The following is a 20,861-nucleotide window of genomic DNA, read 5'->3' as shown; positions in this document are numbered from 1 at the left end:
CGTTTTCAATTCATTCCAATTAAATTATATTCATTTCTGCTTCAATTTTAAATGCAATAATACCTCCCTACTCCCCTGACATATCACTAAAGCTTCTAGTATATTTTAACTGGAGAAAAATATGTGTTGTTTTATATGTGTCGATGCACCTCAGCACCCCCCTTTTCAAAATCCTAGATCCATCCATTTTGCCAATGTTGTGTTCTACTTTGCCTACAGCTAATGCCACCCTGTCAAAGTCTGGGATTTCTACATATCTACATATTCTTTAATAAGGATGCATCTAAACTAGTGGTTCTCAAACTTTTTGGAATCAAGGCACCACTCATTGGACTTGAAGCACCCTCCCTGACTGTTGTGAATTGAAAGGCACCCGATTTCAAAAACTAATATATATATTTTACAATACTCACTCCTTGCAGAGGGGCTGGACAGTAGGGGTGGAGGATTGGCCAGGCAAGGATAAGCCTGAGGCTGCACTCATATGCTTAGCTTATTGACCTATCTCCTCATAACTCATGGAACCTTTCAAATGGTCTGGCAGCACATCAGGGCACCATGGCACCCTGGTTGAAAAATCACTGATCTAGACACAATGCAATACTTGTGAAGGGATTGTTCCTCAGGCCTGGAAGCCACTGTAAGGAAAAGGAGGAAAACAGCTAAAACAAAATAACAAAGGAAACAGTAAGCTTGTCATACCTGTGGCAGTGCTGTCTGGGTGGTAGCGGATCAACAAGAACTGTCGGCTGATGTCGTAGCCCACAGTGTTCTGCATACTGGGGACCTCTGCAAGGAGATGTACGTGTGACATCAGTGTACTTACGATAGTTATGGACTTGATCAGCCACCCCGTGTCCATGAAAGTGTCAAGGGAAGATACGTTCAAATGGGGATCAAGGGTCCTTCAAATTATTTCAAATTGCAGCGAAGTGAGCGTGGGTGGAAGCAGACATCTTTCAAAAGCTGCATGATCTTCTGTCCCTTCTATCAGGCCACAAGAGGGAAGAGGCCTCATACAGCCACTGTGTTAAAATTTCATGGGAAATCCTAGATCCACTGTGTTAAAGATGTAGGAAGCAGAATCTTTGCAAACTTCTGCTTGCAGGTGGGCATTATGTCATATTTGCCCACACAGTGCACCTTTCACAGGTAAAATGAACCTTACAGCCCAAGAGGAGAATGAGGGAGAACAAAGCAGCCCATGATTATTTCTACTTAGCCAAGGGGAAATACCAGCTGCTCCACATTATTTCAGGTAACTAATTTGGGGGTCTTTTATTAGGCTTCTGCCCCACAGAAAGGGGCAAAAGTTCTGAGGTCAACCCAGCTTGATAAATGAACCAATCTATGGCTGGGAAGCCATGGTACCACTTCATTTATTTGGCCAATAAAAGATCCTTGGGCTCAGAGGCATATGAGGATTTTTGTTCATTCTGAATATCACTCCTGCTACTGCAGCAATGAGCTGGATGGAAGCCCAAAGTGCCCCCATCTCTCTGTCAGGCTTGGTGACATGGGAGAACTTTTGATAGCTTTCATTTCCCACTCCTGAGATGGGGTCCAGGTGGCTTGAGAAAGAGAATGGAGACCAAATGGGACCTTCTGGGCAGCTTGTTATGGGTCTTCCTCTCTATACCTGATCCACACGGAATGACAGTCTGTTATAACTTCTTGCTCCTTCTCCCTACTCCCAACTGCAGATAGCCTGGTTATAGCTCCACTGACTTCTCCTTTTAACCATAGGGCATGGAACAGGGTGGGCCACCCAGGCCATGGCCCAACCAACTTTTAGCACATTGATTTAGCTAGCTATGCAGTTACAAAAATAGCTATAGAGTTTTAACTGGATGACAAAGCACTCATTTGTGGGTTATAGAAATGAATGTGCTAAAAGTTGGTTGGGCCATGGCCCAGGTGGCACACCCTGTCCTGTGGCCTATGCTTTTAAGCTTAGTTCAGGGCTGCACACTGTACAAGCTGGGGCTTCATTAGCGCAAGCCACAGGCCCCTAGACTAGATCCCTTCAGCACTGCACACATGGGCACTACAGTTCCCTCCCTCCCCCTGCACTGATGCACCATGCCGCTGGCTGCCCTCATGTTGTGGGCTGTGCCACCGCACTCCCTGGGGTGGGAGGAAGATGTGAAAGTTCATGGCTGGGGAGGGGCCTACAGACCCTAAATGTAGCAGCAGCTACAAAAATAATGGGGCAGGGGCTGGGTAGGAGCCCAGGAGCTGCACATTTACCCCTTGTGGGACACCAGTTTTACAGTCATGGTTTAGGTCAGTTACCAGCTTCTGCCAAGACTGAGGCTATTACACAGGCAAGAGCAATACAGGAACTGAAAGGGGCAGGCAGAAGCATTGCTCACATGTCTGATGTGCATTTCAGATAGGGGAGGAAGAAACCCACAACAAATCCTGCAGAACAAAATAGTGACCACATAGCATCTGCACATTGGTAAGCAGGTATTTTGAAACACTCAGCCCGGAAGGCATGAGTTACTGGGAATCTGTACTTGAAAGCAGGAGCATCTGAGGAAGATCCAGCTGTCCAGCAATGACACTTACGTTGTGGCAGGTGGCAGGGCTGAGAGTTGCAGTTTTCCAGCCTGGCTGGTACCTGTGGCTGAATGGCCTGGCATGCCTCAGGGCTGTAGAGTCTGGACTCCCCATCAGCACAGATGACCTGGCGTGTTCGGAAACCTGAGCCACAGCTTTTTGAACACTTGAAAGCAAAAATGAGGCAAGTGAGTTGGAAGCAGAACCAAGAACCTGAGATGCTGAACATCAATGCGGTTAGCTTCTGGCCATGCAAAACAAACAGCAACTTACTGCAGGGATGAACATGGAATGGAGCAACTCCAGTTTCAGTGCAACCCACACATCCTGCTGGGCTTGGTCCTAGGGGCTGCACAACCGCTTACCATGGGACAACCAGATTCGGGGGTCCCAGTGAGTGTAGCTGACTGAAGCCACCACCCTTCCTCAGAAGAAGGCAGGGGTGGCAGAGTGAAATGGGGAGCGGCACAGAACAGAGACAAGGAGGCTGGGTATGGGGCATAAATATTCATATAACACATCTCCTCAAGCTAAAGTTCAGCAGCCTCAGAGAGTCCATTTATTTAGCTGTAGAATGTAATGTTCAAAAGATGGGACACAAATAAAGGGAACATCTCAGCCCTGGTTCTGTTGGAAATGTAGGCACCACACAGAACAGTGGGCAAGAGTCCCAGCCAAAAGAGAGCAGGAAATTGTGCTCAGCATGTGTCAACCCAGTACAGGCTAACTCAACCAGCACAGAAGGGACAAAACTGTTTAGATACCATGTATTGACCTCACTTCAGTGCTGATCCTGACCAAACCAGATTCAACAAAGTTTGGTCCTATCCACAAGAACAAGCCAAACTCTGCTTACACTGGATTCCCCTGAACCACTTCAGGAACATACTTTAAACCAATTCACCAAAGCAAGACTTCCAATTCAGTAGAGATGGGGCCAAAGCCATACTCTGCTGGTAGCATCTGAATGACAGCAATGGATTGACAGCAATGTCCCAAAGTGATGGGAACTAGCAACAATAGTGGATTGTCTCTGTGCATTGGCTACATGTTGCTTCAGTCATTGAAGCTATAATCCCATGCAAAAAGGCTTATTTTTGTATCAGGCATAAGCAAAGCAGGCAGAAGATTAACTGCAGCTTTACTAGGCCAGATTGCACTGTGACTGAATGCCTGGGAGCTGCTAATAAAGCAGCATGTGCTCCCAGCCCTCAGTCACTGATGCATGGGCCAATCCAATCAAAATGTGACATGGGAGGTGCAGTGTGACTTAATCAACCAAGTGAGAACCATCAGCACGTGACACTTACCAGGCCCCAGTCTCCAACGTGCCAACCAATTTCCTGAAGGCATGTCTCCCTGAGGCAGGGTTGGGTGTCCACTGGCTTAGACTCTTGCAGGCAAGCAACGTCTAAAGTCTGAGCACCCTGCTCTGATCTGCAGATGACACTCCGGGTTTGAATGCCTTCGCCACATGTCATGGAGCACTGCAAGAAGGGTCCTGATTGTTACAGAGAATGCATGTAGGTACTGCCTAAGTTTAAGTTTCCTGGGATAGACTGCCCAGCTTCAAAGAGGCTTTCCGATTTGAAAATGCACAGCACAAAAACCCATCATAGAATCAGCCTAAAATACATATGTTATGGTGCTGTCATACCATGTTTTTTCACACACACCTTTTCCCCAAAAAACAACTGCTGGAAATTGGAGTGAGCATTATATACAAGAAGTATGGTAAGAGCAGGTTCTGGGTGAAGCCGAAAGTAAAATCTGCAGCCACCCACAGGGAGCAGAACAATGAGCAGGCATTCCTTCCTAGCTGCTGCTACTCAGGTACTTATTACAGGGAAAGAGGGGTTTTTAAATTCTTTTTGCCTTTGAAAAATGAGGTCATCTAGGATATTCCAGGTCATCTTATATTCAAGAAATTATGGTATGAATTAGGCTACATAAGAGGCAATTTAGTTTGATAGTAAAGATGTTGCCATAAAGCTTGGGAGACCCATGCTCTACTTCAGTCTCTGCCAATAGCTTGCTGGGGTGATTTTTGAGCAAATCTTTTCAAGTCCCTGCCTCTGCTTCCTTTCCGGGGGTAATGATACAGACTTTTGTTAGGTGCTTTAAGAACTACAGATGAAAAATGATGTATAGGAGCTAAATGACACTGGCTCCCGATAGAAATCAGCAAAAGATGAGGCCTGGAGGGGCAGGAAAGTGGTTAGATACTGGTGTTGCCAAGATCCCTAGCTTAGTGACCTTGTCCCTCTCAACAGGACTCAGAGGAAGCCTTCACACTGTTGGGCTGAGATGCACCTTCTCTGCTGGAAGTTACATTTTATTTGTGAGTAAATGTTTTCAGTGTCACATCCCCCCTGTTACTTTAATGCCATGTTCCTCTGTTTCTTTCACAGTCATGCTGCCTGGCACCCAGACAATTTCTCCATTAGTGACTGGTGTCTCTCTGAATAGGACTATTGCAGCCTGGCAGGTTCACTTTTTAAATCGGTGTAGATGAGCTCCTTGGATGGAGTTTCAGCCATTCATTTATCAGCGAGCAACCATTTTCCCCACAATTCCCTCCACCTTTTATCTCTAGGAAACCAGGATGCAGCTGCCTTTGGGAATGTCAGCTTTCTGGCTCCATTAATTGATCTGCACACAATACAATATGGCTTCTTCCACTGGTGCCCATGAACTCTCAGGGCTGCCACTCATTCTGGAACCTATGGCATATGTGCAGTGTTCATGCTTTTCCTACATCTTCAAAGGCAAAGGCAGAGTCCTGAGCCTACTTCAGGTGTTGCAAAGTCATGGTATTATGCAGCACTGTCCAATGCCATTATGTTGCAGTATTTCAGACAACAAGGGTCATAGTAGTGTGATGCAGCTGTTTCCAGGATTTAATGTGACCCTGGAAGTACATTTTAGCCTTTGGAGGTAGATTAAAATCAGCAGAGACTAAACTTTTGGTCAGATGTGCCACAAATTAGCCCTGCAACCTCCCCAAGTGCCACTATGATTCCCTTCCTTTGCCCAATCTGCTGCTCTGCTGTCTGTTTCCTGCCCTGTGCTCTCTGCCTGAGCTGCTGCTCTGCTTTCTGCTTCCTGACTATTTGCCGTTGTGCTGCCCGTCTCCTCCCTAATCTGCCGCATGCTGCACACAGAAGCCGCCCATGCCACTTGCAGCACATGTGCTGCAGGATAGCCACCCCCTGACTGAGTCAAACGTAATAGTAGAGTTGCACCTATACATCGGTCTCATACTGGATTGGCACCAATATAAGAAAGATTGAGAGGATCAGCAATCAGCTTTTTTTGGCTGATGTGGCCAACAACGAGGCCAATACATGCCCTGTGCATGTGCTCAGCCACAGTGCAGCATGCAGGTGGCAGCATGGAGAGCAGCTGGGTCTGGTTGGTAAGTCTGTTGTGAAGGAAGGGGTGTGGAGGGGGCAGATCAAGGCCCCTGCGGTGAGGGAGAAGTGGGGCTGGGGCAGGGGCAGGCACTACACACCCGGGGTATAGTGGGGGGGCACAGCTCCCAACACTGCACGCACCCCAGGAAGCCATGGGGGGGGTGCCCCCAGAGCTGCATGCAGGGTGAGGGCAGGCTGCCACTGCAGGCTCAGTCCAGGGCAGTGCCAAGCTCTTCCTGGTGGGAGGATGGGGGAAGGGTTGGGCTAGGCTGCATTCGGGTCAGGCAACAGTGGTGCTGGGACGGGGGGGCTTGGGGGAGCTATGGTGAATTTTGGAGTGACTGCAGCCTCCCCATGGCTCCCCTCCCAGTGCCACCACCACCCACCCTGAGCACAGTCCAGCCCAGCCCCTCTACCCTCTGCCAGGAAAAGCCTGTTGCTGTCCCAGCCCCAGAGCACAGCAGCAGCCTGCCTTCACCCCACATGCAGATCTGGGGGCACATGTAACCCCCCATGCCCTCCTGGGGTGTCTGCAGTGGTGGGAGCCACCCCTGCCCTGCACAAGCCACTCACAGCTCCATCCCATGCCTCCCCCCAGTTGTACAGTGTCTGCCCCTGCCCCACTCCCTTCCTTCATGGGGGCCTCAATCTGTTCCCCCCCACACCCCTTCCCCCACAACAGACTTACCAGCCAGACGCCACTCTTCAAGCTGCCCAGTTATATGTCGGAATCAGATCAATATCAGCCAATATGGCTTGCTAAAAATCAGCCATCACTATTGACCCAAAAAATCTCTATCGGTGCACCCCTACTCCATAGGCATCTTCCATCTTTACCTTCTGGGACTTAAATTGTATGCAGGGCTGCCAGTTGGACAAATGTTTCAAACAGTGCCCCATAACAGAAACACAAGGTACGAACAACCCTACTCAGTTCTCTGAATCAACTAGACCCTGCCCTCATAGGCAGCCTAGTACAAGACCACTGGAAATCAGGGATTGACACAGAATTGGACCTCTGTTCATATCAGACACATGCTATAGATCCCTCTCTGTACTCAGTCTACAGAGGACACAAGCGCATCACAGAAGAAAAGAAAGAGCCTGGCTTCTGAGCTCTGGCACCCCTTGCTTTTAGCTCCTGAGGTCCCTAGTTCAGCTGTTGGCCAAGATGGTGTTTGCTGCCTGCACACACGTACCCAGTATGTAACCTCACCTCAGACCAGGGCCCTGTGCTCCATGCTGCACACTGCCGCACACTGCAGGACTGCATGTCCCGGGGGCGCTGTGTTAAAGCTGCACACTCCCCATCATCCACCACTTCCTCGAAGCTTCGTTCATCATGTGATGTGCAGTAAATCAAACGGGTCTGCAGGCCCCCTCCACAGGTGGCTGAGCAGGGTCCCCACTCCCCAGTTTTCCAGCTGTGGGTAACAGAAAAGCTGTCAGCAAACCAAAAGAACAAGCAAGGAAGGTCTAATAAGTAGGGCTTGCAAGATCACAGCTGGGGCACAGTGGGGCAGTGTTAGCGCTCTATTCCTAATTCAATGTTACAGAAAAATCTACTTTTGTGCTGTCACACCAGTGATAGCAGGAAAGGAAGCCATCACAGGAGCTGTCACATGGTCTGACATCAGAAGGTTGCATTTTTTTGTCTCTCTTGCAAAAAGAGAACAGTGACGGTGATAATTGAAGATATCACATCATCTGCGAGTCAGGGAAGGCAGCTGCGGAAATGACTTCACGCACGATGAATTTTTCTGCAACAATCTGGGTGGAGCTGTCTGCCTTTACATTATCAGAGGTGGGAACTCAAAAGGCGCTGGAGCAAAGATATGGATGAGTTTAAACGCAAGCAGCTGTGGCACAGAGTACTGGGGAAATGGGGCAGCATGGTTTGTTCTTTGTAGGACAAATCCCTAACTTCAAAGAACGTGGTTCTCTGGCTGTGGAAAAACCTCTTCAAGTGTTACTGGAGCCTCAGCTTTTAATTAGTTCCAAAAAGGAATAAAAAGAAGCAGTACTCTGTAGCCATTGACCTCCTTTTTAAACATGGTGTACAGAACTGAGCAACAGAAGAAAACCACCAGCCAAACTGGCCATCTAACCAACTCCAGCCACAGGCAAAATTACCACATCAGCAAACCAACAGGTCATTCTGCCTTAAAACTCTATTATGCTCATTCTTGGGTGTGATCTATGGATCCCCTTCCTGCTGGTCAGGGGTGGCTGGTCACCTAGTGGGTTATCTCTACTGCCAACAAATTAACTAAAATGAATACAAGAATGCCATCCAGATCTCTTAATGATTCTCCCCAATACAGCCCTCTGCATACCCTCCATCAGGAAGAAGCAGATCACACTTCTGCATGCAACTACAGGAACATCAATGGTAGCTCAAGGTCTGGATAGATCAAGCATGGATCTCTGATTCCTGGGATACTGGACTGAACATCACAACAACTATGTTATCTGTACTTTATGCAAGCCCGCCACTGTGCTGATAAAGGCCTGAGGTACCTAGAGGTGATTAGATTCTATCAATTTTCTTACCCCTCCCCCAACAAAGAAAACAAAACTAAAACATGGCTCAATAAAATGTACAGACTGTCCATAACAAATAATGGTTTTCTTTGTGAGGGTTACAGGCATCTTTCAGAGGAGATGGTAACTTGCTTTCTTTAAAGGGGGCATTGACCATCCTTACCCATAAGGGACCTAGTACTTCCCCAATGGCCTTCAGCAGAAAAGGCAGACATGGATCTAAGTCACAAATTGTGGCTGGAAGCTCAACCAACACCTCCAGCACCCCAGTGCGTATCACAAGCTGAAACTTGAAGAAGGCAAGATTTTGCATTTAATCCCTTGCCCCACCCCTCCCCACTGATATACTTCTCTCCTACTGCAGATGCAGATAGTTCAGCCCAAATGTAAATAGCAACTGCAAAATAATTAAAAGTTACCCTACAACAGGAATTAGCTTCCAACTAGAGGCCACCCAGTTAATCAGGCCAACCACTGAAAACAAGTTCACTGATCAACAGTCTGTGGCAGTGGGAGTGAGAAATGCATTTTCTGTCTCTTGTAAAGCCATAACATGAGGTTTTAAAAGGTCTTTCCAATATTTAGTCAGTTTTTGCCTCTGACACTCAAAGATACCTTCTGCCTCACTTCATTCATCTCAGATCATCTGCAAGCCAAGGCAACCTGTGAGGGTGATGTCATGAAAGAAGATGCCCAAGGCCAACCTACTGACAGTAGAGGGCAACAAAAGATGAAGTCTTTCTAAAATAATTAAGGTGGCAATGTTTTGTTCTTTTGTGTCTGAGTAATGATGGTGAACATCTGTGGGGTCACATTAATCACTATACTTGTTCGCTATTATGCTAGCATTGGAGCCCATGCCATGAGGAGGAGATCTGAGGCTGCAGCAAAATCAGTCTGGAATTCTGATCCATTTTAAATAACCAAACCTACTGCATTTTTTTTCTTGCTTTTTATCATCTTGATGAATTGAGCAGACTCTTCCAAAGCAGTCCATCTTATCCAAGAGAGACAGTAACATCAGGACAGGATACCCAAAGATACAAAGAACCCTCTATGGCAACCACATGGAGGAGCAAAGTTAGCAATAGCACTCACAGCTGCCTAAGCAAAGCTGCCCCCCACTTTCCAGTAGTGAAGACCCTCCACCTTCAATTGTGAGGGTAAGAGTCAAAAGAAAAGCATCATCCTAGACCATCACCAAGGATGAAAGCGACCCACTGGGCTCAAGAGGCAGCTAGATTTGCTAGATGGAGAGGGAGCAGCTGAAACTGCGCTTTCTATAATCTCTCTCTCCTTCTTGTTACCTTCTCTTCCGAGATCTCCAATTGTTTTTCCACACGCCCGGCAGATAGACGTAAGAAATCCTTTATATACAGAACATAGGATTTAAAGGACTTTAAGCACCATACAGAAATCCGGAGCTACAGATTACCATGTATTTTAGAAATATTCCCAGGCCTCTGATCACTCTCTATCCATTGGCATCCCAACAGACCTCCTCCAATCCCACTGGGCCTGCAGTGAGATGACCCACATAGGACCATGTTCTCCCAAGCTAATAGATGTGGTAGCCAAGTTTGAGGCAACTGGAAAAAACCTGAAAGTCCCAGAGGAGAAAAAGCTGCAGGGCTCAGTCCATTCAGAAAGGGCCAAGACAGCATGGCTGCACTGATGACATACAGAGGGATATGCCCAACTCCAACCCTGCTGCAGCTCCAAATGAAACATGCAACAAACAATTAAGTGAATCTTTCTCCTTACCCACACTTGAGCCATGATAATAACCTTAGTAACCTCAGGATGGGAAAGGGAGATCCCTTGTTCAGGGCAATAACTTGGACATGTCAATTCCTCGTGTAGTCGGGAATTCATTCCCACATCCTTTGTAAAACATTCCAGAAGTGCTCAAGTGACTTGTCTGTTTAAGTCCCAAGTTCAAAAGTCACTAAGGCTTCATTCCCCATTGCCCCCTGCTCTGCCAGTCACAGCTCAGCTATCACCTCCCCTTAGTACACCGGAAACCTGTTTCCAATGTTTCATCTGAGAGCTCTAGACAGAGGTGGAAGTGGTGGAAGCTAGAGGGGAGCAGCACTCTTCTTTTTAACTCTCAAAACCCATAATAATAAAGAGGTGAAAGAGAGGTGAGAAGTCTCACTGCTTTGTCTGTGGACAGTTCTGATGACCGCACGTCCGGTTATTGACTGGCTTTGGTTTATCCCTGCACATGTAGTCTGGATAAACTTCATTGTCTATGGTACAAAACACCAAGCGTGACTGGAAACCTAAAGGAGAAAAGCACCAGAGTATCCTGGTCAAGGCAACTCATCCATAAAAGGGATTAAAATGCAATAGCTTTGGCAATGGCCCATTTCTGGGGTAGAGTGGAGCCCTGACCTCACCTACATGCAAGTGAATGAAACACAGCCCAGTGCAAACCCAGGATTCTTGTAGCAGGCATGTTCCTCAATAGCATCTGAGCCCACAAGAAAGCTGAGCACGACCAGCTAACCAACGAACAGTGCCAACCAAGAGGAATTTTCTTTTGATGGAAGTGGTTGAGATCTGTGTTTGGAAGCTGTAGAACAAGATTCTAGTTTACCCTTGGCTCCTCAGGGCTGTACCATACCACACAGTTCATCTGGTAACTATTATGCTTGTTGTCTGCCGCATGTAAGAACATAAGAAATCCCATGGTGGATCACACCACTGGTTCATCTAGCCAGTATCCTGTCTACCACATGTGGACTTGTTACAATTGCAGCGCTGCAGGTCAGGCCCAGAAGGTTGGGTCTGCAGCAGGATGAAGAGAGACCAGCCTTGAGGGAAAAAAATGGCAATTCTGCATGCTTCTTACAAGATTATAGCACTAGGAGAAAGCAATGCCAGTTCCTATAGAGGCACCCTCTTACTCACATCACAGGCTAGAAAGGGCAGCAGTGGCCACCAGCACAGAGAGGGTTCTATACACTGTTGAGCTGGTTTTCCTATAAAATCCACTGCTTTGCTGGTGACTGAGTATGTTAACTGAACATGGCATGCCTGCACAGGGACTCTGGCAGCTTCTCTGACTGGAAGGAATAAAGATCTTCTATGTCCCCAAATGGTAGCAGGCTCCATCACATGAGGCAGGACAGCAAGCAGGTGGGCCTGGAGAGGACATGCTTTGGGTGGTTTGAGGGGGTTACACGGTGAGTAAAGAGCTAACACCAAAGAAAAATGCAGGCATTCTGAGTGGAAAAAATCTCTCAGGCTGGGAAACAGCTTTGAGAAGTGAAGCTATGGAAGTTCCATCACTGAGGACATAGAAAACCAAGCCAGACCAGGCTCTGGAGGGCAGAGTAGTGAATAAGCCCACAAAGAGCCCTGGACAGGTCTCCATTTCACAGAGCCTTCACAGCCTGCTTTAGAGGTCCATGGCCCTTCATCTCCTGGTGGGACACGCTCAGGAAGAGTCTGCAGAACTCTCCTCAGATGGCAGCATGTAGCATTTTCCCTTTTGGGTAGTACACAAGCATGGGTTACTGCCTACAGCAGGTGATGGCATTTCTTCCCAAACTCTGTGCCCCTTACCTCCACCACACTCAGAGCTGCATTCACTCCAAGAGCCATAGCTCCAGCTGTAACCTGTGTTTTGTCCATACCAGGGCAGGTAGTACTCATACTGCACTCCTTGGTTTGTCTCCTGACTGATGAGCTGAGAAAAAAAAAAGGGTCAAAGAAATGGAGTCAGAACATAAAGAACATTTCCTCCAGCCCTCTTGCCAATGCTTCCCTATACTTAGCTAAGGATCCAAGGAAGGCAGATCCCCCAGTCCCCTGTTCCCCTGCATTCAGGGATCACGTATTGTCTATGCCATGATTCCTCCCTGCCTTCCCTACCAGGTCTTGAGAGCTACCTCTTTCTCCCAGGGAGGGGAAAATATGCATCTTTCTCTGACCTAAAGGATCCTGATGCACAGTGGTAACAAATAATCATTCAACTTCCCTTCCACCTCCCAACTCTGAACTAGATCTTCACTCATGAGTTTCCTTTGCTCTCTTCTCAAGCTTCATGACAGAGTAGAAGTAAGCCACAACCAGGTCGCCCCCTGCTCTGTCCTTTTTAGGCAACAGGACCAGAAGGCAACCCGAGGAGAAAAATGGTGCGAATTTGGCTTGACAGCTCCTCTGCATGCAGCTGGGGACCTCATTGTTCTTGGGGGCCCACAGATTATGAGAGAGACCCCTGCTGGAATCCCTGCTTACATGGGCTCAGCCCAGCCATATCGGCTCCCCGTCACCCACTGAAATTATCCTTCAGAGACAAAACATGTCATCTCTGCAAATGACCATCTGCAGCACCAGTGGCATGGCAACATCAGCCAAGGGTAAACACAGCTGCTTACCTCAATGACTAAGGGTTCAGTGGTGGGGCCCCTGGCATAGAGGAGCTCAGGGGCCAGGTCTCCTTCAGAGCCTCGATCATAATGCACAACTGTGCTGGCAATGTGCAGTGCTCGGCTGAAGTCAATCGTCCAGTGCCCATTCAGATAGTATTCGCCCTGTGCATTCTTGATGGCTGGACAAACCCAAGGGACACAGAATAGGAGGTGGGGAATGGATAGCCTGGAAAGCCCCATTACCTCCTCCACACAACATGCTGGCGGCATTCCAACCGGACGCCACCTGTGGTATGGCTTAACTGTTCTTTGTTCTTATTATTTGCTAGGGCATTAGCAACCCACACAGCTCCTCGGCTCCATCACTTAAAACCCAGCTTCTTTGCGGACATGCCACAACCTTCCTGAGAGTGACTGTTGGGTTGACATGCAAGTATCCATCTAACAGACTGGCTCAGCAGTCAAACAGAATCACCCAGGCTCATGCACAAGACATAAGACCAGCTAAGTCCTGAACTTGGAGTCATAGAAAAGCAGGCACCTGCATGCCAGAGAGATAAGAGAAAGACCTCCTCGTGTTGTAGCCCAATAGACTGACTACTGTTTGAACCCGCATCACCCATTTCCCAGCACAGTGCTCCAACACCAAGCCACAGGTTAGGCATCATCCAGACCCTTCTCCAGCTTTTTTTTGAAGTTGGCCCACTGAGCAGGAAAGAGAAGGTGATAGGTATGCCCAGGAGGAATTAAACAAGCCAGAGGGTGCACAGGTCAGCAAGAGGGATGCTGCCCTGGATGGGAGAAAATACTGGGGTCTATCAGCCATGGGCCATGCTCTCATGGGCCACAAACTTTCCCAGGACTGTTTATACATTTATCCAAAGAACATTAAATGCAAAGTATACTGGGTCAGTAGCCTAATGTTTAGAGCGCTATGCAGAGAAGCAAGAGATGTAGATTCAAACCCTGCATCATGATACCTAGAAATTGGCTCTCCCTGGTCCCTAGGCAAGCACCCTAACCACTAGGTTACTGGCCTAAAACACAGGAGGGCTCCCTCTGCCACTCTCACTTGTGGCAGGGTGAAATTGAGTCCCGAACTGTGAGCAAGTGTCAAAAATGGCAGCTATTCACATGCCATTTAGGCACCTGAAGCAAAATAGCCCTAATTCTCTAAGGGTATTCACTAGCCAAGCTAAGATTCAGATCCCAAGTCTGCGCCCAGATCTTTCTCCTTCAAGAAAGCATAGCCAAGCCCTCAACTCAAACACCCTGAGCTTGCGTGCGAGTGAAAAATCAGACTGGATTTTTGTGACTTGAGTCCAAGCTGGTGTTGCAGTACTGAACTCACAATGATGTCCGTCTTACCCAGAAAGTTCCTGGTAGGTTCAACTTCCTTAATGCGGATACTCGTGGCTCCTACGGGGATGATGAAGATTTGATTGTAACCTGGAGGAAATGAAAGGGCTTGTGAATAAACTCAATGTATTGGGAGGAAAAACAGTGATCAAGGATGGGGGAGATCACCCCTCTGGGCAACAGATGCTCCCAGTGTCACCACTGGCTGAATAAACCAATTCTGAGATGGTGACTCTGTTTCATCCAGCTGTTATAGTTTCAATTATTTTGGGACACCATCACACAGCTCTCTTTGTGGACTGGTCCATCGATTTCATGAATACAGTGCACCCATGAGCAGTCATATCTGAGAGCCAAACCTTGGGAGCAATACAGTCAGTCGTTTGCCCAGGTTTCCTTTAGAGACCCTGATAGAGCTTACCACTCTGACCATTTAAAATGCCCCAGATAAAAGATTCAGCTCACTGCAATCATTATTTTGATACAATTCAGAGCCAGTCAAAAGCAGGAGGTTCCTGTCCTGCCCAGTCTCCCACCACTTTAGGGTGGTGGTGTAGACAGTTAACATGGCTCCTTTGCAAAGTGCAGTGCCAAGAGACAGCTCCTTAAGGACAATTCAATAAAGCCTCTGCTGTCGTGAAGGCCCATGGCACTGACATAAACCAAGAGCTGTGAAAGATGGGGTGGAGGTAGAGGTGCATAGGCTTGCAGTGAGGCCCTCCAGATAAAGACCACCATGAGGTGCTCAGTACACTTTCCAGTTCTAGAGCAGCAAAACGGCATCATACTGTGTGGGTGATCTGGGTGAGCACACAGAGCCCTAATCACACCAATAAAGCAAATCAAACTCTCCACCAATTTCCACAAAGGGTCAGGGCAAGCTTAGGCTTTATTTTACCTGCCTATTCTAGTGAACCAGCCTAGAAAATCCAACTACTATACCTTTGGGGAGGTTAGGCACATCAAACGTGCCCTTCACTTCATAGCAGGCTTTGCCATCCCCTCCACACTGCAGGCACTTGTCCTCCTTCTTAGCAGAATCCAGCATGTTATCACAGCCAACTGCCTGTCAGAGCACAGTTAACAGTTTAAAATAAAATGAGGAGCAGTAGAGAAGGAAGATGTCCGTCAAGGGAAGAAGGGTACTGGTGGGTAACTGGGCATTGCTAGGGAGGGGCAGAAGGGGACAAAGGGAAACATTAGGAAAACTGACAGACACCTCCCTCCTTCATGGGATAGGACAGAGCTGGGTGGATCACTCACTTGGCAGACTCCCTGGACACAAACATCCTGTTTGCCTGGTTCACAGGGTGTCCCATCAATCACTGCTGCCTTGTGCCGGTAGTAGAAGTTCTCTCCCTTGGGAATACAGTTTAACTCGCATTTACTGGGGGCTGGCAGAAAAGAAACCACAGCACATGTCATCTGACATCAGTAATACCTTACAGATACAAGAAGAGCCTGACCCCTGAATGTAATCAGATCTTAAATGGATAATATCAATATTAATGAGTACTTTATGCAGAGTATATTCGTGGAGTGCAAATGTTGACAAAAAAAATTACGAACCACCTATCTCCACAATCAAGGAGTAAAATTCTTCTCATGGCTTTAAAAAAAGCCCTCAGAACAGGTTGAGCGATTATGGAAAGCAATATGTCTAGTGGCTAGAGCAAGTTGCTTGGAGCCAGGATCTTTGGTTTCTGTTCCTACCTCTAGAAACAGCTCATGGAGTCACCTTAGAAAAATCACACATGCAGATTTTCTGAGGTGCACTTCATTTTTGAGTGACACAACCTGAGACATTTTTCATCAGATGTTCAAAGGGGCTGAAGAATTAACTGTTGTTCCTTGGAACTTCTGTGCCTCACTGCAACCCGTTCCAGCCAGCCTGTGTAACAGCGTGAGAAGAGGAACCACCCCAACCAATCCAGGAAAGAACCCCTCTGGATCACAATCTCTACACCTAGGACTCCTTCCATAGAGATGTTATACTTTTGTGATTTTCTTTCTAGACAGAGGCCCCTGCAGTCTTCCCACCTAGGAACCATTGCTTTAAGTCAAAAGCTAATACCTCAATATCTATTGTGAACAGGTACAGAACAAGATTAAAGCCCTGCATCTGTTACCTCCATAATAAGGAAGCCATTTGTATTTCTTTCCTTGGAATTCCACCCCATCAAACTCAGCACACTGCTCTGCTCGGAAATCCCGGGAGTCCTCAGGGCAGCTCTGGGCGGGGGGAAAAAAAAGAAGAGTACAGGCATCTGATACACAGGACTCACAGAGGGAGGAGAAGTTAAGATGACCATCTGACTGAGGAGTGCTCCTCCCAGCTCCTTTATGAAGCCTGAAAAAGTCACTCCTGAGCACAGCTCTGCTGTGGGACAGCACATGACTGTGTCACCCGGTGGGCCTAACTTCATCCTTGTCTTATGGCAGAGTTAGAGACTTCTTCCCAGCCAGAAGTGATCTAGATACCATCAACCTATAACCAGAAACAAACTCTGAGTGTTTTCCAAGTCTGTAATGGGTGCAATGCCCACACAAGAATCTAGATTTTTCTGAGTCATTGGAATCAGATTTAGGAGCCTAAATCTTTTCCTCATGCTATCCTAGAGCTTCTTGGCAAAAATCCATGTCTTGGACTCAGCAACCTAAGAGGGACTCCAGATGAAGACTGTTCACTGATTATATCAGTAGAAGACTCCTCTGTGTGGAACTTCAGAGACAGTGAACGTAACTTGGGTCCTCAAGGAGGGGAAGCAATGGGGAAGAGACGGAAAAAGTATACTGAATACCATACCTGAACGTTGCATGAGCGGTAGCTTGCCGATGGTCCAACACAACTGGACCCACCATCTGTCCTGAAAGAGAGAGAAAGAACATGAAGTATTTATAAGGAGGAGCCTGTAAATAGCACCCTCAATGACTTTCTTATTAAGACTCTCCTAGGGTGCACTGTGAATGTGAAAGCGTAAGCAGCACTTTACACGCTGCCATGAGTACTAAGACATTTCCTTACCCTTATTGAGCTGACAGCCTCAGATATCATATTTCTGCCCTATGTGTCTGGTATCTCTCCATTCACTCTCCTGCCATGATCACAGGTGAAGATAGCATATTACCTTGCTGTTTACACTTATATGATAACTGGGAAAAGTAAGATGTGCCAAAGAAAAGGTGGCAATTGTCTTCTCATTCTCTGCTACTGACTTTCTCCAAAAAGGGCAGGGAGAGGCACCTGGCTCAGTACCAGACAGGGAGAAGTGGTGTTTCAAAAGATCAACTGTTCCCCTCCTGCTGATCTCTCTGCTCATTTTAGCACTCCTACCAAGAAAGCAGAAATGGCCTCCCAGAGTACCCAGTGAGCACAGAGAGAAGAAACATGAGACAAAAGGACACCCAAGAGGGTGGAAGCTGGAGCCTTGAGACTTCTAGCAGCAAGCAGAGATCTTCATCTCCACCTGCAGTGGTTCATCTGGAGAACAGATATGCAGCCCTAGCAGCAGAGAGGGAGGAGCATGTTCCATCAGTGGAGGAAGATAGATGGGCCTCACCCAGGTGGGTAGGACTGAGACAACCAACACCAAGAAGCAACAGGTGATTGTGATTGGAGACTCCCTTCTGTGCGGGACAGAGGGAGCCATCCGCCGGCCTGACCTGTTGTCCTGGGAGGTCTGCTGGTTGCCAGAGCCTGGATTCAAGATGTCACGGATGGATTACCACAGCTCAGTCGGCTCTCTGACTACTATCCCATGCTGCTCATCCATGTGGGCACCAATGATACTGCCAGAGGAGACCCTGAGTGTATCAAAAGTGATTACAGGGCTCTGGGTGCAAGGGTGAGGGGGTCTGGGGCTCAGGTTGTGCTCTTATCGATCCTTCCAGTCAAGAGAAAGGGCCCGGGCAGGAGCAGGTGCATCCTGCAGTTCAATACCTGGTTGTGCAGGTGGTACCGCCAGCAGGAATTTGGCTTCTTTGACCATGTGATGTTGTTCCAAGAAGGATTGCTGGGAAGAGATGGGATCCACCTGACGAAGAGAGGGAAGAGGATCTTCACAGACAGGCTCGCTTCAAACTAGGCAGGCTTCAAACTAGGTTCACCAGGAGATGGAGACCAAAGCCCTGAGGTAGGTGGGGAAGTGAAAGACCTGGAGGAAAAGCAAGCAGGAAGGGGCAACAGGGGAGGTGCTCTCATACCCCCTGAGAAATCAGGGCAATCAACTAGTTACCTCAGGTGCCTGTACACAAATGCTTGGAGCCTGGGAAACAAGCAGGAAGAATTGGAAGTCCTCACACAGTCACGAAGCTATGACATGATTGGAATAACAGAGACTTGGTGGGAGCTCGCATGACTGGAGCATGGTCATGGATAGGTACAAACTGTTCAGGAAGGATAGGCAAGGAAGAAGAGGAAAAGGAGTTGCCCTTTATGTAAAAGAGCCATACGATTGCTCAGAGCTACAGTATGGAACTGGAGATAGGCCTGTCGATAGTCTGTAGGTTAAGGTTAGAAGGGACGACAACAAGGGTGATGTCCTGGCAGGGGTGTGCTATAGACTATCAGAACAGGAGGAAGTGGTGGATAAGGCTTTCTTCAAAAAGCTAGCGGACGTTTCCTGATCACAGGCCCTGGTTCTTATGGGGGACTTCAATCACCCTGACATCTGTGGGAAGACAATACAGCAATGTGCAGGCAATCCCAGAAGTTTTTGGAGAGGACCGGGGGCTAGAGCTGTGCGAAATTTCAGCAGCTGTTTTGTTTCAGAGGTGTTTCAGCCCATTTTGGTGCCCAAAACACCACATTCAAAATGAAACAGAAGGCTCTGAAGTGTCTCCAAAACAAAACTAAACTAAACTATCTGAAACTTTTCAGAAATGTTTCAGATGTTTTGGAGGCACCCCCCGGGAATAGTCCGGCACAGCCCCACAGCCCTCCTTTTAAAGTGCTGGGAGGCTGGGGCCAGGTAGGGCAGCCATAAGGGCTTGTCCTGCCATTCACCCCACCCAGGAAGATGCAGGCACAGCGGGAGAAGGCATAGGAGAAGCCCCCATGGCTGTCCTGCCCAGCCCAGGTAACAAGAAGGGTTTCTACAAGTATGTTGGTAGCAAGAGGAGGATCAAGGAAAGTGTGGGTCCCTTACTGAATGGGGAAGGCAACCTTATGACAGAGGATGCAGGAAAGGCTGAAGTGCTCAATGCCTTTTTTGCCTCTGTCTTCACAGGCAAGGTCAACTGTCAGACTACTGCACTGGATGGCACCGTCTGGAGAGGAGGTGAGCAGCCAACAGTGGTGAAAGAATAGGTTAGGGACTACTTAGAAAAGCTGTATGCGTACAAGTCTATGGAGTCATATGGGATGCACCTGAGAGTGCTGAGGGAGTTGGCTGATGTAATTGCAGAGCCATTGGCCATCATCTTTGAAAATTCATGGCAATCAGGAGAGCTCCCAGGTGATTGGAAAGGGGTAAACATAGTGCCCGTATTTAAGAAAGGGAAAAATAAGGATCCAGGAAGCTACAGACCAGTCAACTTCACCTCAGTCCCTGGAAAAATCATGGAGCAGATCCTCAAAGAATCCACTTCTAAGCACTTGGAAGAGAAAAGGGTGATTAGGAACAGTCAGCATGGATTCACCAAAGGCAAGTCATGCCTGACCAAGCTGATTGCCTTCTATGATGACACGACTGGCTCTGTGGAGGTGGGGAGACAAGTGGATATAGCTTAATTTTGATATGGTCTCCCATAACATTCTCACAGGCAAGCTAAGGAAGTATGGGCTGGATGAATGGACTGTAAAGTAGATAGAAAACTGGCTGAAGCATCTGGCTTAGAGAGTAGTAATCAATGGCTCAATGTCTAGCTGGCAGCTGATATCACGTGGAGTGCCTCAGGGGTCAGTCCTGGGGCGGTTTTGTTCAATATCTTCATCAATGCGCTGGAAGATGGCATAGAGTGCACCCTCAGCAAGTCTGTATGACACTGAGCTGGGGGGAGCAGTAGATATGTTGGAGGACAGGACTAGGATTCAGAGTGACCTAGATGAACTGAAGGATTCGGCCAAAATGAATCTCATGAGGTTCAACAAGGACAAGTGCAAAGTCCTGCACTTAGGATGGAACAATCCCATGCACGAGTACAGGCTGGGGGCTGGCTGGCTGGCTGGGCAGCAGCTCTGCAGAAAAGGACCTAGGGGTTACAGTGGACAATAACCTGAAATTGAGCCAGGGGTGTGCCCTAGTTCCCAAGAAGGCTAACAACATACTGGACTGCTTTGGTTGGTGTGTTGCTAGTAGGTCAAAGAAAGTAATTATTCTACTCTATTCAGCACTGGTGAGGCCACATCTGGAGTAGTGTGTTCAGTGTTGCTCCCATCCCTCACCCCAGTACAAAAGGGATGTGAACAAATTGGAGAGAGTTCAGCAGTGTGACAAAAAATGGTGAAGGGGCTGGGGCACATCACTTCTGAGGAAAGACTGGGTGAACTGGATTTATTTAGTCTAGAGAAGAGGAGACTTAATAGCAATCATCAACTACCTGAAGGGGGGTTTGAAAGAGGATGGAGCTAGGTTATTCTCAATGGTGGCAGACA

General features: G+C 47.8%; 1 protein-coding gene across 8 annotated transcripts in view; it reads right to left on the bottom strand.

Annotated features, from left to right (window-relative positions):
* Positions 1-20,861, bottom strand: part of PAPLN (papilin, proteoglycan like sulfated glycoprotein) — a 71,765-nt gene that overhangs the window by 18,275 nt on the left and 32,629 nt on the right. For 6 of the 8 annotated variants that reach the window (XM_019551218.1, XM_019551211.1, XM_019551216.1 and 3 more), the window contains exons 4-15: positions 17,073-17,133; positions 16,396-16,498; positions 15,530-15,660; positions 15,209-15,332; positions 14,276-14,356; positions 12,914-13,086; positions 12,099-12,222; positions 10,684-10,810; positions 7,198-7,423; positions 3,876-4,052; positions 2,575-2,731; positions 703-789 (exon numbers count right to left, since the gene is read on the bottom strand). In XM_019551218.1, the coding sequence (XP_019406763.1) occupies positions 703-789; positions 2,575-2,731; positions 3,876-4,052; positions 7,198-7,423; positions 10,684-10,810; positions 12,099-12,222; positions 12,914-13,086; positions 14,276-14,356; positions 15,209-15,332; positions 15,530-15,660; positions 16,396-16,498; positions 17,073-17,133 (1,571 nt within the window). The remainder of the gene's footprint in view (positions 1-702; positions 790-2,574; positions 2,732-3,875; positions 4,053-7,197; positions 7,424-10,683; positions 10,811-12,098; positions 12,223-12,913; positions 13,087-14,275; positions 14,357-15,208; positions 15,333-15,529; positions 15,661-16,395; positions 16,499-17,072; positions 17,134-20,861) is intronic. The other 2 variants (XM_019551215.1, XM_019551217.1) reach the window with 2 other exon arrangements.

Source organism: Crocodylus porosus, unplaced genomic scaffold (genome assembly GCF_001723895.1).
Source record: "Crocodylus porosus isolate Cpor-Errol unplaced genomic scaffold, CroPor_comp1, whole genome shotgun sequence".
In the NCBI taxonomy this organism is placed as follows: domain Eukaryota; kingdom Metazoa; phylum Chordata; order Crocodylia; family Crocodylidae; genus Crocodylus; species Crocodylus porosus.
Note: the sequence above shows the minus strand (reverse complement) of the source record. Positions and strands in the feature narration are given on the sequence as shown.